Raw genomic sequence first — 18,288 nt, 5'->3', positions numbered from 1 at the left:
TCGCCCGTATGATGTGGGGAAAGACACTTCGCCAAAACTTCTTAGTCACGTTCACGTCGTATACACCGAGAACTTGTTTGCACACTCAGCTTACAAAAATTTCGTAGCCGTCAAAACGGCGAGAGGTTGAGCGTGCTGTCATCAAAACATTGTCTCAATCGAGGCGGTCGATACCGAGACGGGGTTCATATTGCGGGTGACATGAACCGCGACTTGCAGAGAGTTCAAATATCAAAAGTTTCGCGGCAAATTGAGGACTGACGACCCGCGCGCCATGCGAAAGTATTTGAAATATTAGTAACCTCGCGCCACAGGACTTTCGTCAACGGAACAACATACAATACTAAGATGGGAACAGTGGCCGAAACAAAGCTAGACGGTTAGGAATTCTGAATGAGTTTCTGATTAATATGACTTACCAACTCTATATATACCGTACTGTATTATACGCATTATCTCCGTTCAGACAAAAAATATATATTCCATGCACAAATACGCTTCAATCGAATTTATAACAAATTACTGACAGCTGATTGTATTAATTGCGGCGGAGCCCTAATCTGCGAATGATTATATTTGGATTTACTCTATCGAGGAATTAGGAATTTTTTTATTTTGATCCAGTAGCTGCATTCATTTCTCAAGTTTTTCATATTTTACGGGACGATATCATACAAATGCATTAGCGTCACCATCATCGTTTACTATACTCCTACTAGGACAAAATAGCCCAAAATAAGTTTGCGGCGTGTTTTTGAAACTGTCGCCAAACCCACCGGCGTGCCTTCGACCTACGTGTTTTCGACGGTTAGTTAATCACTACATGGTTCGCGATTAGCAATGCGGTGACTGCAGAGGTCTATCAATTATAGCTCAAGAACAAAGATCAAGTCGTCTCACCGTCTGCCTAGTGCCTACCTTAGTACATTTAGGTATAGTTAAGAACGTACTTTTATTAAATTCAAGAAACATTATTGACATGTTGTCTTATTTGAGAATCCGAACAACTCATTAGTGGACTGTCAGTGTTGAGCGATATACAGGTGGAGATTCCGGACACATGTTTAGTGACGTGACAATACAATGTGATTGACACCAAAACAAACAACAACGTTGCTTATGTACATGAAATTAAGGGAAGACCGGTATTTGGGTCGATTGTTGTCTCAGCGCAAAACGAAGGAATGTAACATATACCGTAATCATATTATCACATATTAAATGATGTACGATGTCATTATAATAATAACGGGAATGGTAGGTATTATAATTCGGTGACTGATTAGCAATTGAATGAATTGATGGGATTTTATTATATATAATAGCTAGCTTTGGGCGAGCGGAGTAGAGAGGCTGAAACATTCTTTGGTTAATAAACTAATAATAATATATCAAGAACCATGTATAATTCGGTGCTATTTCCGCGCCAGAAGTTGAGTTACGATTTATAAATAATCTCATTGCATGTCTACACCGGTGACCTACGCTTGGAGTCGAATGTAAACTGTACTTAGCTACAGAATAAACAGAGGCGGAACTTTTGAGGTACATATGCTACTTTGGGATGGCTCGGATATTTGTAGATCAGTAAGGATTCAGGAATCGGAGACGGCGATGATAAATTTTGATCTACCGCGCAAATACGTTATCCCGCCAAATGAGGTTGTACATTAATTCCATTTTACGAGGTGCACTGCCCGGAGATAGGCGCGACTATCAAGTTCTATTCACTGAATTAGTTTTATGGGCGCACAGGAAAATTGAAGGGAGAATATTCGCAAAACCAGACCGCAAAGTCCGACAGAACACCACTTTCCAAAGCGGCTTACTGTGTGACTTCAGCATATGGTCTGCGACGAATGTTTACCTTGTAAATTAGCGCATTGACATGGAATAACAATTTAAAAGACTTACCCGGATAAAACATGCAAAAGGCATTCATCATGACAGCGTTGAAGAGCAAGAAACATCTATCCTTCCGATACATATTTACGCTCCTGATTATGTTGGAAATAATCTACAAGACGCGTATATCCAAAGATTGGAGCTTCGTCTAGCGTGAAGACGGGATACCTTATACTAGTTCATATCTGTTTAATTTCTGAAATAAAAAATCAATACTTCAACCTCAATCAAGCCTTCAGGTCGAGTATGCATTATAAAGCCCTTTGCGGTCAATACCTGATAGATTCGAACGAATATTACGACACATGATTGTTTTCTCTACGCGGGGTAAAACTGCTCCACTCAACAACTACAAAATATGAATGACTGGAGACGGTATCGCACGTCGCACCTGTTACTCGTTCCTCCGCTGAGCATCTGTACAGAAGCGAATACAACGAACACTAACGCAGATGCGCCGGTAATATTCGCCGATATTTTAGAGCATAACTCGATGACTCTGAAAGATTGCCAGTCAAATCCATAATCACATAACAACTAGCGGGTCTGCAGTCTGCCGCGAAATGTACGTCGTACTCGTACATACAATTTCGAACAAAGCGCCACGGCTAATTTACTATCGTTTACGAGCAAAATCGTTCTCTCGAAATCGCTTTTCGTTTCTGCGGCCGCCGGAGTCTACCTGTCAGACGCTGACGGGCGTGCTACTGTTCCATAGCCGCATTACAGCTGTCGAAGATACCAGATATCTCCCGTATCTCAAATCTATTATTTGTAAATATATATGCGAATAAGCAAGCGAAATATTCACGCTGTGAAGTGCCGAACGGAACACGGCGATTTTGCCGCTTGAATCGCCGGGCGGTATGGCTTGCGAAAAAGTCAAATCACCCGATGTCTATTGTCTACTCTCGGATATCAGTATTGACGCGTCAAAAGTCGCTAACAAACTCATGGAAAACCAGAAGCGATATCTGCGTTTAGGTCGATAATTGTTGCATTGTTAAAATCACTAAGTCCACTGATACAATCTGGGTAATTTAATTGCGTCTTTAGTTGTTGCTGCTGTGACTTTGTTAATTTTCCGTAACCTATTGTATATCGTAAAAGTTCGGTACTTGTGCCTATGAGAAGAGAATTTGTCACAAAGAACGGGATCGTTGATTTCGCCGTCTTTGTTTCAGATATATTTAAAGTGAATAACATCCATTGAAACTTGTTCAATGTTCAAGTTCAGTCATGCTGCAGGAATAATGATGATGATGTAAAAGAGTCATTCCCTAGTTGTTGTTCTATTTAAATAAATAAAATAGGTGCTCATCACCTGATGGCCTCTATTCTATTGCACCAGGGTCAATGATGACTTACAATGATATGCGTCAGGTAAGTACGTTGTTTCGTCTTTACTCTACCCGTAGAAAACCATGCCAACAATTAAAGCGTAAAGCGTAGGCTATCACAATACGGTTGTAGGTTTTCGGCACTTTCGGGATGCTTCAACAACTAACTTATGTACGTACAATCCAACGAATACTACAGTTATGCAATAGCCAACTTGTCGTAGCTCCGCAGCGCATCTAGTGTATAGTCTCGCCTAATCAGAAATATGTCTTGTAATTATACATACAGGATATGGTAGGGATGTCATAAAGATTATAGAATATAACTTGCTTTCATTTTTCCGAGATTGACTGGTTACAGCGATGACTGACTATGTTAGTAAGCCTACCGCCATGGTAGATATAGTTGCAATATAGATGCATACGTTGGAATGTATGTAGAAAATATGAACATAGTTACGCGCATGCTGACTGCCCTCACTAATCCCAATTACTATGCCAGTAAAGAAAGTTCTCAGTCGACCGTTCAAACACTTCAATATACAGTATATAAAAAATATATATATTCGCTTTAGCCCAGAGGTGACAAAGGTTTATTAGTCGCGGCTATCAATACAATACTTCGGAAGATACGCAGTAACTCATACATCCACCTATACAAAGTTCTTCAACTGTCATGGTGGATTTCAAGTTACCAAATACATTCATAACCTATCGGCTGTCTTTTCGAATCCATTAGAAATTGCCAATACTCTTCTCATGCAGATCTAATAAAGCGGCGTTGTTGAATTGAATTTGACACCACTTGCCATGTACGTAGGTCCTTTATCAAATTCGATCAGAGTAACCGAACGCAAATGTTTACTGCATTGTATTTTACATTACGCAGCTAGTTTGAATACAAAGATGGGCGTTATTATTTTTGCAACAAAAGTGCATATAGAAAACGCTTCCCTCATTCAACTCCTTTTGATATGCGATAAATAGTTCAACGTCGACGTCAAATCGAACATCAATATGTCATTCCGTAACACATTTTCTGTGATAACGACGTTACCATATTGCCGACTGGTATTTAGGGAATCAATATTGTACGCCTTTCTGTTGTCAATATCCTGGAATCGGGACTCTGAGAATAAGTTGTGGTATAGCCTTATAGAATTCCATTTGTCAGTAATAAGCGAAAGTGTCACGGATTAGGAACAGCCCTTTGCATCTCACCGCTAATGTATAATTTCACTTTTCCTATTTCTTTGTTGTTCGTGAAAATGCGGAAATATCAAGCGCGCTTTGTTTCATTGTGACGTGATATCGATATCTTTTTCATCTCTCGTTTTATTCAGCTAGATTTATGCTCATCGTAAAATCGCCAATGTATAGAATTGACTTCTACATTTAGAATTGTACGACTGTTCGTTTATATCTAGCCGCGAACACTGTCATGCTTCTGAAAATATTAAAACAGAATATTCGTGAATACTTGCCCCAAAATTGAAGCTTTATCAATCCTGGTTTTCAATAGACCTTAAATAAGTAGGTAACATGTTACTCCCCGTGGCACTGAAGGCCTTTAGAGACGAAAGGTCCCACCAAGTCCTAATTATTATAGAAGTAATTCAAAACCAAACCCGACTCGTCTGTGCCAATACCTTTGACAATATAGTTATTTCCTGTCGATGAAAAACTTATATATGAACTACCGAAAAAATGCCAAGAAAAAAGTAGCGCTAGAGAGTTTTTTGGTTGTTGTTTAATCTTGATAGCAAACAGGCCACAATGGCAAACTTTGTAGCAAGTTACCCACGATTCGTTTTCTTTCTTTGAAATCCCCTAAGGACCTTTGGCTCGGATGTAAAAATAATCCTTTACCAGTCGCTCCACCCATGGTCTTTAGAGACAAATCAATTATACACAACTTACCACGCCATAATGGGGATCGTAAACTTGATTTCCGGTTTAATCAAATCAAAGGAAATGATGACACGTATATCATGTAAAACCGGAAAGACAGTCTCACGTATTGAATATCCTCTAAAGTCGCTAATCCTTCCAGTTTACAATAACCGGCAGCCTGCATCTAATTCACAATATATTGGTAGTCTAGCAGTTTTGCTAAATCGCAGCAGGGGTTTGACGGAAGTGGTGGACTCAATACAGACACATGTAGAAGTGAATAACCGAACGATACTCGGAAAGATCAGTGCAACTCACTAACGCTGGTACCGTAATCACATTACGACCAACAACAAGAATCTTCGCCACATCGCATAGGATAGGTGTTAAATATTATTAAATCATTTGTTCCGAGAGATGATTCAACAGCCCGATATTACTATATGCCCTGCGCCCATCGTTCAATGCTTCTCTGCAATATTTTCAATTTCGCCGAATAGAACCCAAAAGTCTGGAATATGGTCGAGACCAGTAGCGGCTCCCGGTTGTGGGACGGGCTCTAATAACACAATCGGTGAATCACGATAATTAAACTTTGCTGTCATAGCAATTGCATCATATCAAAACGCGCAATTGCGCATGCACCGAGGATGAATTCGAGACACTTCATTCCAGACTCGACTCCCTTACAGAAATCCACACAGGTGCCTCTTCCCGAAGCGAGACAGGGCATATGCAGATCTTGAAGTCAGATTCAGACCAGATAGCAGACACAACTCGAATTCGTCATAATAGTTACTGATCCTATCTGCCACTCGAAATTGATTATCAAGACTAATTTTTCCGATACGGTAGCTGGCGAAATCTGGAACAATCGCACTCATAACATGCTGGCTCAATTGCTCATATAGCCTCATACTATGCCGCTTGCCAATTAGAAAGTAACCACAAAGTGAAGTGTTGATACGGACCCCGTCCCGGTCTACAAACACTTGACGGAATCTTGCATGGGCACGTTCGGGCAAGCCTGGTAATTCCTTGCCAATACTAGGTCGTCTCCAGCGAGTCTGTCTATGTTTGTAAACAAGTTGGAATTACACAGTATACACACTAGTTTCACCACCTCTTGCGTCAGATTATCGGGCTGCATGTGACTGTCAAAATTTAATCCGTGACATTTATCACGGCTCAACCAATGTCATTGAGCTCATTACCAGGTTACTTCCTTACTGATATTGAAATTCCTTGACCCTCTTATGGTAGTTTAGTTTATTCTCTCGACTACGCGACGGCGCTAACGGAATGACGGCAAGAATCAAAACACGTCTCAGACAATAAGCTGTATTATCGCAATGTCAAATTCAATCAGCAGGTATACAAGAATACAGAAAGGAAAATGGAATTTAGAAGTGGCAAAAAGAGCAAAATCGAGGACGCGTTTAGGCCATAAAAGTGAAGAAGCGTATTACTACCGCGATGCTGAAAAGTGCAAAAAGGTACAGTTGACCGCAAGTGTCGCGAAGCTATTTGATAAGTGACATTCGTACGTATTTGCAGCATACTGATTAAAACGGAAGTTCGGCTATAATAAAATTGTTTATATCGTTTGCGCTGATTAAAACAACAACCCCCAACGCCGCCAATTAGCACCTATCAACTTCGAGGCACTGGTGTCATATTATATGTTACAAGGAAGCTGATAGAAAGGATCATAGATAGGTTCATACTTAATAAGCTGATAGATAGGTTCATACTTGATAAGGAGATTACGCGGCTTAAATACTAAAATTAGTACAAACAAGGAAGCTTAAAGCTTGCTACAAATACAGAAATATGTTGGCACCAACACTGCAGAGGTATTCAGCCTGCCTACGATACGCTGCGTATTTGAATTACCTCGTGTGGAAAAGTTTTGCTACTGACCAATTCGATTATTACAAAGACAGTTACAGGCCTATAAAATTCATCAGTAAGATGATTCAGAAAAAGTAGTACATAGATGTCACATCGAATACCTCAATTGCATTACTTGGCGCGACTGAAGGATGCGCCATCAGCTATCTCAAATTCAGTTTCGTAACAGTACGTTGATAGCGGAAGAGAAAGCCAAAATTCAAGAAAACAGCCGTGAGTATTACCCGCAAACAGCATCAATTTCATCATAGAGTAGGCGTGAACGGGCTCGCCGCGAATTTTTCATCTGCGCGGCGTTTACCGCTAAACACCACGCTTTCTACGAAAAGACTGTCAGAAACGCGCCATGCCAACGGCACTCTCGCGGTAAAAAGAATAACAACATTGGACGCAAAGCAGGCGCGGGTCGTCTGGTCGATAGGTATCGCATCAGGCAGTGAACTAGCAAATGTACCACAGTAATATTCGGCGGTATTGTAGAATGTAGTGAATTGGAAACACCAGAGGCGGTCAAAATAGTCATCGTTGGAACCAGGTAGAAGTAGAATCACAAGTAGAGGTATCCATTTCCAAGACCGATTTCAGATTGAAAATGACAGTCTAAAAAATGCTCGGGCAGTTTCAAAAAGTAAAATTGGTCGATCGGCCGCGTACTTTTCACGATGACACTTGAAATAGACGCAATTTTCGTAAACAATTTCACTTAACGAGTTACTTGAAGAGCTTCTTGGAGGTACAGAACTTCAATATACAATTAAATAGTATATTCATATTGAAATGAACCCGAATATTTTCGGCTGACACTCGTCAGGGGTAATCGTCAGCAACTAGTAGAGAATTGGAAAGAACATTGTATACGATTGTTGATATACAATGTTCTTTCCAATTCTCTACTAGTTGCTGACGATTACCCCTGACGAGTGTCAGCCGAAAATATTCGGGTTCATTTCAATATGAATATACTATTTAATTAACGAGTTACAGGGGCATTTTTCCCAGTTGGTATGACAATTTCACCGGTAAAAGCCATGCAAACACACCCTAAAACAACTTCCTACTTTACAAAATCCAAAGTGAAAAAGTAAGTAGTTTTGCCAAGAAATCTGTCAAGTATAAACAGAAGTAGTATAAAACATAGCCGTAGTAAGCGAAACCTACTTGAGTATTCCGAAAAAAGTACAAGTACTTAGTTAACTGACCGCCTCTGGGATACACACAAACAAACGTTGGTCGCATTCAGAGCCGCGAACGGCGTAACAGTGATAATAACAGCAGGCCGGATTTGCTACAAGAACCAATAAAAAATTGCGTCCAGCAGGCAAAGTAATAAGCGTGCCAGATTAGAGCTCTCCCGCCGCGTCTACGATTGACCGGCGGCGTAATACGACACGCTTCGTCGCTCGCGCTGCGCGATCACAGCGAGCCCACGTTCGGGAACGCCTTGAGCCGGTCCGGAAATTCGTCCATGAAGAGAAGCGGGTCGGCTCGGAAATTGACGGTTTTCAGCGGCAGGCTGCCGTACATGCGCATGAATTCGTTGATGCACGTAGACCTGGAATTAGCGCGTAAATCTGAGCAAAGTCTCATGTATCAGATCCATTGCTGTCACTGCACAAAAGCACACAAGTGCAACAAACGAGCGGCCTTCTCGTCCAACCACATTATAATAAGCACAAATTACAGGAAAACGCATCGTATCACATCAAGTGTGCTGGACCTAACTGTGGAATCGTGTCTCGCCGGCAATACGACGGTATTGGAGCACGCCCAGTTTGCCACATTCAAGTCAAAATACAAGTAGCTCGAACCGAATAAATATTACTAAGGGTTCCAGATTACTGGACTACGATCTGACGTTTCGACTCGCCCCAAACGACGCATGCCACTTCGTTTTCATTGCTTGTTTTATGATATTGCCCGATACTTTTCATTCAGTGTACAATGTGCATGTGCATGTCTCATATTTAGATGTTCTAGGCCAAGGTGGGTGTCTGATTGAGACTACTACAAGTAGATTCGACACCTTCTTATCATTACATTCTATCGCATTTCTTGCGGTGTTTCGAATCGATAAAAGTTATTAAGAAACTGAACGTACGGTGCGATGCAGACATTCGATGGCTGTTGGATACAATCTGCAGCCCGCGTGTGTTTCAGACAAATATCTCGAGCAATGGCGACAGGCAATGATATATTCGGCGTGTTCGACGGGGAATAGTTAAAAATGCGGTTCGCGTTACGATTGTGAAGATATGGGTCGATTGGCGGTAGCTATTATCGCGATAGGTACGCGGTCACGTCAGCAATATGTTTGAGCGGTAAAGCCTTGTGGTTTTGTTTGTGTGCTCTCGTCACCAAAGCAAACATTGCCTGTCTACTACATGGCCGGGCAGAAGTGAGCGAAATTACTAACCAGAGTCAAACAAAATTTCAAATAAAAAGCTGGCTATGACTAAAATTCATTGTAGCCTTCAATAAAGATTGAAATTCTTAGACATTTCATTTCCATGTCCACTTCCATATCAGCCCAAACCATCAATTCGAAAATTCAAGATTTTAGGTTTTGTGACGTCATTTTCGTAACGTAACAATGTGTCTATGACGGAGATTCATTGTTGGAACAATTTAACCTCTTCAAGTCTTCATTCCGGCTAGGCCTCTGGTCAAAGTGATCAGTGATAAATATGGATGTCTCCGTAAAGTGTCGGCTTGCGCGCACCATTAACTAACAATAGGTGCATCACCTTTTTGGTTGCCTACTCCGCTAGTTCCTGTTTCCAATGCTTTTAAAACACGTTAGATAGAAATGTATGTGCACTCAGAACGTGTGTATGAATGAGAGGCATGAAAGTCACCGATACGAACACCAACAGCTTATAACCACGCCACAAACACTTACCTTTCCACCATGTGCGATTGCTCCAGCGAAAGGCTGCCGCCAGTCAGGCACTCCGGGCATCTGAATTTCTTTCTCGGCGTGACCTTGATCGGGGCTTTCCCGGTCGCGTTGCTGATCAGGAAATTCATGGCGATGTCTTCGCAGTTCATGTGATCGTCGACAAAGTCTTGAATCCCGGCAGGCATCCTAGACGAAATAAAAGGTTTCTTCAATAACAGTAGCGGAGACTACTACAATGAAGAGAAACCTTGCATCAATCACGGTTTATTATCAGGTGGAATGGTAACTCTGCAGCGAAAGGGGAACATAAAGGAAAGGACGTAGTTTATTTTTGTCCTTGATGTTTTTGCGGCATATACACCGACTCATGATACACATACACACGATCTGCGCATATGCATACCATGAGTGCATGATGTGCATATGCCGCCGGACAAGGAAGTGCAGATATAGCCTTTACGGCTTTTTTAAGTCATGCACCACCCCTCCATGCTCTCCCAGTAATGCATGAGCGCCAAGCAGAGAAGCCATGGATACCAGTGTTACTAATCAGGTCTTTGGTCTGACCCGGCCGGGGATCGAACCCATGACCTACCGATCAAGAAGCCGGACGCTTATCCATTACGCTATCTTGTCTTCTAAAATTAGCATTTTGTAAGACAATATCTTCAAGCAATACTAAATATGGTACTGCTTAATTTCGTCCCAGTGATAGATTAAAATAGCTCTACAGAAAACACATAAAACTATAGCGCATGTGTTGTTTGCTAAAACTATCCTCAATGACAAATATACAATAGGCTAGCAAAATCTACAGCTGAAAAATTATCGTGGGCTTCTACCAAATGCGTGCAAACCTGCAGTATCAATCCCACAACCAGCTAGAATTCCGTTGTTTGACAATGACGTGTACGCCGGTACATTCACAAAGCTCCGAGTCACAAGTCATTCTCACTTTTACGGTTTTGACTCGAGTCAAGTCGAGTCATTTTCAGTTCACCACCGAGTCAAGTCCGAGTTCAAGTCATTGTGTTGACTGCTCAATTTCCAGTTAAAGTCTTGTTAAGGCCACTCTTATAAATCTGTTTGGTGATGTCGAATGGTTCGCATTCATAATATACTAATTTTCCTCACTTTTATCAGTTTCTGGTCGCATTTTCAAGTACCAGTGCCAATTGACGTAATCCTAATAGAGTGGTTACTTTACTGTTCTTCGAAATTACAATGAAATGTCGGTCTTGGCCGGCTGAATCTCGAGTCATATGACTTAGTTCGAGTCATCTGCAATAACTCGAGTCCAAGTCGAGTCAATACACAAATTGACTCGAGTCAAGTTATTTCCATATTTTGAGAAAATGACTCGAGTCATCAAAAAATCGTGACTCGAGTCATTACAACCCTGATCACAGAAATGACAAATGGTAGTCCATAGCTCATTTCAATTGAATTAGAATAAAAAGGTCCAACATCTACTACCATCAATTAATGTCGGGCAAAATCGATAATCGCGACCCCCACAAAACCTTTGCTAGACCCCAGATAGTTGGGAACCACCGGGACGAATCAAAACAGCAAGCAGAACGAAGCACCCACTTGTTCCAATACAAATAGTTGTAGTATTTGTGATAGAACGCGGCCCCCGTCAAAACGATGGAGATGTCGTTTTTCCATTCCGATTCGTATTTCGGATTCCCGTTTTCGTCCCACACGTGAAGCCGAGGCGGGAATCCGACCAGTCTGTCCGGAAACTCCCTCCACACCTTCAGAAAACAAGATCTCGCAAATCTGGCAGGAGGACATGAACGAATCCTCGAGTACCTGATATCCGAATTCGATTTCGTCCGAGGTCAACATTACGATGTCGTCGTCAATGGCCAGAATCGCTTCCGTTTCGATCTCTTTGTACGGGAAAAACCTGGAAACAGTAACTGTATTGATATTGACACTGCAAACGTGACAGGTTTCTACTCAGAAGAGCACTCAGCAGTAAATCGGAAGTTTTTACTTCCGAAATTGCAAAGTGCATCTTAGAGACTAACTCAAAATGTCTATAACGCTACAGGTAGGTGAATTTATCGAAAACATATTCAGTTGCCGTGATACAGGGACTATTTCGCCCAGTTTTTATGCCCACATCCCACATAAAGACGATGCAAACTTATCCCAAAGTTACTTTCTACTTTTCAAAATCTAAAGCGAGCAGTTTTGCCTGAAAGCAGTTCATGCAAAACCAGACATAGTGGAAAACTAAAACCGCTCCAGTGGTGGAGCACCTCTAAAAAGTAGAAGTACTTCTTTACTGTCCAAGTCCAGTGACTAACTCGGCCAAACATAATGGCAGGTGAGAAATACCTGTTGCTAAGTTTATTAGAGGAAGTCCTTATCACGTTGACGGGCCTTGACAACGGCGGCCATTCTTCCTTGGGCGGAGGCGATTTCTGCTGATTATTCCAGACGACAATAATTTTTCTCAAACTCGGGACTTTGTCGACGCCCGACATGACTTGGTATAGACTTTCGACGCGATCGTAAGCGAGAATGACTGCAGTGAAGCCTGAAGACAAAATTGATAAAACATCCGGTGGCAATTGGCAAGCATGCCGGGTCTTTCCAAGCCATGATTTAGGCTATTGGGACACCAAAGTATGCAAAGATCATAGCTTCCAAATGAAATACAGCCTTGTCTGCCATGCGACAAGATTGTCGATCAGGCGCAAGTGACACAAAAGAACATCGAATATTATTATCCGGCTTACCGTCTTCCTTGGGCGCGATAAGAGGTAGATACAGCGGAGACTGCACGCTCTTCGTCCACCAAGGCTCGTTCCATTCCTCGTATGACAACGCCTTATGGGAGAAGACTCTGTCGTTTATAATACGTATCGTAGCCAACACGATGGCGGACACGGAACTGAAATACCGCTCCCAAATCCACCTCACCTGATGAAATGCAATAGAGAATTCAGTGAGCGTACAAAACCTAAATAAACTAGAAATCTTGAAGGCTATTCTGAGTACGCGTACACGTCGCACTGTCATTAGTCTATGCTTTGTTACAAGTCAAGTACGGTACGGTTTTACGATGATATAAGTTCCAAGAGACAAAACAATTTCAAGACCAAATTACTAAATATAATTCTCACTACATTCAAATATGACAAATTAAATACACATCGAACAATACGACCCAAGCTGAGATACCAGAGTAACAAAACAACTTTTCCTTAAGCAGCTTTCAGTTCTTTAGGCAAAGCTAGGCCTAGAATAGTAGCAAATCGTTACTCCTACATAAATTTTAGTACCAACGATGACTAGGCTACTTTAATATCACTTCTTTCTGTATAAAGCGCGGTTTCAAATGAATCAAGTATGAATATCGGTAAAATTGATGAACCTATTCATATGTGAAACATGAGAAGCGCTGGTGCATAGTGAACTTGGTGAAAGATTGAGTTCTGCGGCAACAGATTGTTCACACGTTCACTCACCCTGTCTTGTTTCAACTTGATTTCGGTCGGCGATATTTTTTCGAGCACTTTCACGGCGTCACGAAGGTCGTCGTATCGGACAGTGACGGAAGCCCTGCTCCAGTCGAGAACTTCAGAAAATGGCTTTACGTATCCGTCGTTTGCGAACACGGGAATGCAGCCCATTTTCAATGCGTCCGAGAGGGCGGTCTGACCCAACCGGGCACTTCGCAAAATCAGGCAGAACACGGAATCTCCCAATACCTGGCAAGAAAATATGAGTGATGAAATATTGGGGGGGGGGGGGTGAAGTTGACAGAAATCGTGAACATCATGTTGCGATGGAACACAAATTCAGGTATCATTGAAGACATTGGTTTGACAGATGAGCGAATGTTGACAGTTACAAAAAAATGGAAGAGGAGTGTCTTATAATACAATGCTACAGGAAAGATTGGTCTTTCTCAATTTCTGAAACTGCCACGATTCACTGCAAATATTATAATTTTGTTAAATTAATTAATTATGTTTAATACATACGGTAAAATCTCATTGTTATTAGTTTCAGCCGAAACTTCGTCCAACGCCGTAGACATTATTAGTAGGGTTGTAATTGTAAACAAGTCACAAGGCTCCGAGTCACAAGTCAATCTCACTTTTATAGTTTTGACTCGAGTCAAGTCGAGTCATTTTCAATTCACCACTGAGTCCAAGTCAGCAAACAGTGGACCGAGTCCGAGTCATTGTGTTGACTGCTCAGTTTCCAGTCAAAGTCTTGTTAAACCCACTTATTATAACTGTGTTTGGTGATATCGAATGGTTTGCATTTATAATAAACTGATTTTCCTCACTTTTTGTAGTTTCTGATCGCATTTTCAAGAATTAGTACCAATAGACGAAATCGCTTTAGTGTGATTAATTTACTATTCTTCGAAATTACAATGGAATGTCGGTTTTGGACGTCTGAGTATCGAGTCATGACTTGGATCGAGTCATGCGCAATGACTCGAGTCCAAGTTGAGTCAGTCTGCTGAGTCAATACACAGATTGACTCGAGTTCGAGTCGAGTCATTTCCGTACTTTTGAGAAAATGACCAGAGTCAAGTCGAGTCATCAGAAAATCGTGACTCGAGTCGAGTCATGACTTGAGTCATTACAACCCTGATTATTAGTAATGGACTTGACAATATGTATGGCATCCATAGGCCTATTGACGACGTGAGGAAATGAATTGGCACAGCAAGAAATAATTTAACACAAATGGACAGACTATTTCAACATGGATACCAGATTGTAGCATTTATTATATTCGTTCAAATCTATTTGAACCCCACACTGCCACTAAATGGTAGGAATATATCATCAGAGTGTATACTTAATTCACAATTACCCTTGACGAGTGTTAACAGACATATTAGGGTTTATTTCAATATGAATATATTATCAATAGTATGCTTCTAGGCTGTCTATATAATATTGGCATTTAGCATTACAAATACACATGTAGTACGCCGATAAATGTAGTACCATTAGAACCTACTTCAGGATAATTTTTACGGCTCGTCTGATCTCGGGTGCATCTTCTTAATTGTGATGGAACATCTTCTGGAATATTGTGGCACTTGTCAAGTATTAATACATTGGGATGAGAAGATGATAAGTCCTCCAGCAGTGATCTTGAAAGAAACGGACCGGTATTGTCATAATTATAGGTAGCCGTTGATATCAAAACACATACCTTGTAGACGGATGGATATTGATTTGTGACGAAATTAACAACAAAGATTTTGCGGATGACGATATATTCTTTACTGCTTCAGAGTTGACAATTGGACTATAAATAGGAATGCTGACGTCATATTCCGGACGGTAAGTCCATTGCGAAAATCCACCCCCAGCCACCAAAGCTTTTTCGTGAGGAGCGTCCAGTACTGTGTTATAATCTGGAGCATTTCCAGGTAGCATGTTAAAAAGTAAATGGTTTGAACCCTCTTTCCAATGTGGCAGAGATGATAAAATATATCCGACATCTCTCGATGAAAAGGAGTCTTGATTCAGCAGATCGATGGGAGGAATAAGTATGCACGCTTTAGATGGATCATCCGTGTAGTATTCACTGTCAACAATAGCTGCGTATAGCTGGTAGAATTCCTTTGACATTGAGGGCGAAATCTCATTGCTGTCTTCATCGAAATATTTTGCAAGCGGGTATAAGTATACCGATATTGTATTTGAGTTATTGGCTTGCTCGTCGCATTTGTAGATATTTAAACAGTTATACATCCGGCAGTCTAAATCACCGACATTAGTAGGTCGTGAATGAAATTTTGTCAGCTTCACTTCTGGTAGATCCGATAAACTGTCCATACCTAGAAACTGTCGCTTTTGTAGGTGCTTGTTAAATTGTTGCATCGGTGAATTTTTCAAGTATAATGCAATGGCAATTAAAAAAACGAATCCGACCAGTGACAAAACTATACGACGACGCAATTCATGTTGTTGGCGTGGCATACTCGGAGATAGATTCGATGCCTTACGATTTTCCAACAACCTTCACTTGAGTTGTACGGTACTTGAGATACTCCACACGGAACTCTGATCGCGTCACCACCACGGTTCTCATGTGCGGTCCATCGAATTACGACGCAAAATACTACAGAACACACAAGATCAACACTACCACACATATAAAACCATAACTAACGTAACGATGATCCTCATAATTTCCACTTGGAATCTGATAGATTCATTTCCGGAATAGACTACACTCCAGAGAGTCACCTACCGGTCGTACAGTATTGTAGTAATACCCGAGTTTTACATTATCGTAGTCGTCGGTGCACCGAAATCTATAGTCAATATATCTCTGACCGAAAACCGCGCGACTATCGGATGGTAAATTTTATTTTCGAAAGAGCACCCTACTCAAAACCAGGCTCCTCAAACTTTTTTGCGTCGATCATGTTCATCATCATCATCATCATCATTGGTTTATTAGCAATTTGATCAGTTCAATACACCACAAAAAATGCGATACAATGAAAAGACAGGAAGATGTCGAAGCGACTTGGAGTAGTCTATGGCACCAGACATCCACCTTGGCCTAGGCGATGCAAAGAGGAGGCATGCACACTGAATGAAAGTAAAGAATATATTATAGAAAAGAAAAACTACAAGAATCGGGCGGCATGTCATGGGAAGCGAGATCGATAGGCCAGTCGTGGTCCGGTAATCTTGAGGGTGGACTGTATTTATTTAGTAGTAATTGCTTGTATTTCGACTTGAATGTGGACATGCTCGTCGACTGTCGGATGGCCGGCGGGATACTGTTCCACACATCAGGTCCGGCATATTTGATGGAGCGGTGATCTTTTCGGTCGATCATAATGATATTTGGACGACGTGGACGCGCGTGTGTTGTACTTGTGCGCTTTTGATTCTGAGGTAAAGAAGTCATTGAAATATTCGGGGCAACGACCGTAGTGGAACTGATACATAAACTTGGCGATTTCTACTTTCCGCATATCTTCTATGTTTAGGACGCCGAATCTCTTCAGCAGCGACTTGTTGGATGGGCAGCCAGGCCCCTTTGGGGCCCTAGCTATGATTCGGAGTACTTTATGCTGTAGTTTTTGCAGCGGCTTGAGTGCAGTTTTACTGGCAGCCCCCCAACAGAGGATGCCATAATGTAATTTCAATTGGATTATTGATTTAAAGAGTATCAGAAGAACCCATGCTGGCATGAAGCGCCTAAGGCTGTAGAACAGGCCGCAATTCAACTTGCCAACATACACTGCAAATCAAAGACATCCCTCTTTTCTACTACGAAAGTACAACTAAAATAGTAAGATATACTCGTTAGAGGTTACCTTTTTGGCATGACTTACACAGCTTGTCTCGATGCGCTCGCGATATTCCAAGTCGACGTGGAGCTTGTCTTCGTTGTTTCAACATCGGCTAACATTATTACTCTATTTGTAAGCAGCCATTCACCGTATCAAGCTCGAAAATTATACAGCATCGGTCTAATTAAAGATAAATAACCCAGAGAGGTAAGGATCTTTGACCAAGTGTTACTTGGCGTAACACCTTCCTGTCTTCAGAAGTACGTAATATATGCAGTTCTACAGTACACCTTTTCTTATTTGCCAAACCTACACCATCCCAACAACTCCCAAATCGCACATTACAATATACAAATTTTGTATTTTGAAAGTTGAATATATAACACTCGCCCAGAACCCAAGCTCTGTGCAAACAGATTCCAATCACACGAGCAAGGATCAAGAACGGGAGACAGATTACTAGATTTCCAGCAGCAAGAATGAGAAACGAACACGCATTTAGAAACGGATAAGATACGCCGAGGTGGTCAAAGTAATCATCGCCGATATTCAAACAGAAGTGGCGATGCAAATTTTTACTCGAGTGCAAGTAGGAGTTGCAAAATATAGTGTTCTAGAACTAGTTCCGCCTAAAGAACTTGATACCATGAAGTAGAAGTAGTGATAAGTGAGAGTGTAGAAGTCTTGAGGAAGTAGTGGAACCAGGCAAAACATACTGAATGATTTCAAAAAGGTAGAAGTTCATCTTTGCTGACCACCTCCAGAATACACACATTTCTTTGTGACTCGCGCCTCGTCCGATAGAGTACACAGAGAATGTACATCGCATTAGCCTCAATCAAAACACACGTCAACAGATTACTTCAAAACTTGACTGCTTTTTGAGCGGTGCCGATGTTACACTGATTGACGGTGGTCGCAAATCTTAGAGTATTGATTGATTCCGACGCCGCAGATGGTGATGGGTTGATGTTGACTATCATCAGTGTCTTGCTGTTGCCTCCCAGGCTGTCTGATAAGAGCAT

At 41.4% G+C, this 18,288-nt stretch overlaps 2 protein-coding genes and 2 long non-coding RNA genes across 4 annotated transcripts in view; 1 reads left to right on the top strand and 3 right to left on the bottom strand.

The window, feature by feature from the left end:
- The window catches only part of LOC145441395 (uncharacterized), a 38,061-nt gene extending 35,628 nt beyond the window's left edge, over nucleotides 1-2,433 (bottom strand). The window contains exon 1 of the mRNA XM_080319248.1: nucleotides 1,915-2,433. Coding sequence (XP_080175374.1) covers nucleotides 1,915-1,987 — 73 coding nt within the window. The 5' untranslated portion in view covers nucleotides 1,988-2,433. The remainder of the gene's footprint in view (nucleotides 1-1,914) is intronic.
- Nucleotides 2,434-6,465: 4,032 nt separating this feature from the next.
- Nucleotides 6,466-7,196, bottom strand: LOC145441397 (uncharacterized). The gene is made up of 2 exons (XR_013915813.1): nucleotides 7,062-7,196; nucleotides 6,466-7,007 (listed from the first exon to the last, which is right to left on the bottom strand). It is a non-coding gene; the product is annotated as an uncharacterized LOC145441397 (long non-coding RNA).
- Nucleotides 7,197-7,652: 456 nt separating this feature from the next.
- On the top strand, nucleotides 7,653-8,210 carry LOC145441399 (uncharacterized). Its single transcript, XR_013915814.1, has 2 exons — nucleotides 7,653-7,785; nucleotides 8,052-8,210. It is a non-coding gene; the product is annotated as an uncharacterized LOC145441399 (long non-coding RNA).
- A 135-nt stretch (nucleotides 8,211-8,345) lies between these two features.
- Nucleotides 8,346-16,186, bottom strand: LOC145441396 (exostosin-2-like). Its single transcript, XM_080319249.1, has 9 exons — nucleotides 15,157-16,186; nucleotides 14,959-15,094; nucleotides 13,440-13,682; nucleotides 12,708-12,891; nucleotides 12,304-12,505; nucleotides 11,770-11,866; nucleotides 11,545-11,711; nucleotides 9,952-10,137; nucleotides 8,346-8,604 (listed from the first exon to the last, which is right to left on the bottom strand). The coding sequence occupies exons 1-9, from the start codon at nucleotides 15,927-15,929 to the stop codon at nucleotides 8,466-8,468; spliced, it is 2,127 nt and encodes a 708-aa protein (XP_080175375.1). The 5' UTR covers nucleotides 15,930-16,186; the 3' UTR covers nucleotides 8,346-8,465.
- Between the last annotated feature and the right edge of the window lie 2,102 nt (nucleotides 16,187-18,288).

This window comes from Botryllus schlosseri, chromosome 6 (assembly GCF_051294905.1).
Source record: "Botryllus schlosseri isolate E-star chromosome 6, Bs_hap1, whole genome shotgun sequence".
NCBI lineage: Eukaryota > Metazoa > Chordata > Ascidiacea > Stolidobranchia > Styelidae > Botryllus > Botryllus schlosseri.
Note: the sequence above shows the minus strand (reverse complement) of the source record. Positions and strands in the feature narration are given on the sequence as shown.

Excerpts from the sequence above, each read along its gene's own strand:
- LOC145441396 (XM_080319249.1), bottom strand. The coding sequence starts at position 15,929 with ATGCCACGCCAACAACATGAATTGCGTCGTCGTATAGTTTTGTCACTG. Across the intron at positions 12,892-13,439 it reads TCAAGTTGAAACAAGACAGG|GTGAGGTGGATTTGGGAGCG; the intron begins GTGAGTGAACGT and ends GCATTTCATCAG. Across the intron at positions 12,506-12,707 it reads TATCGCGCCCAAGGAAGACG|GCTTCACTGCAGTCATTCTC; the intron begins GTAAGCCGGATA and ends TTTTGTCTTCAG.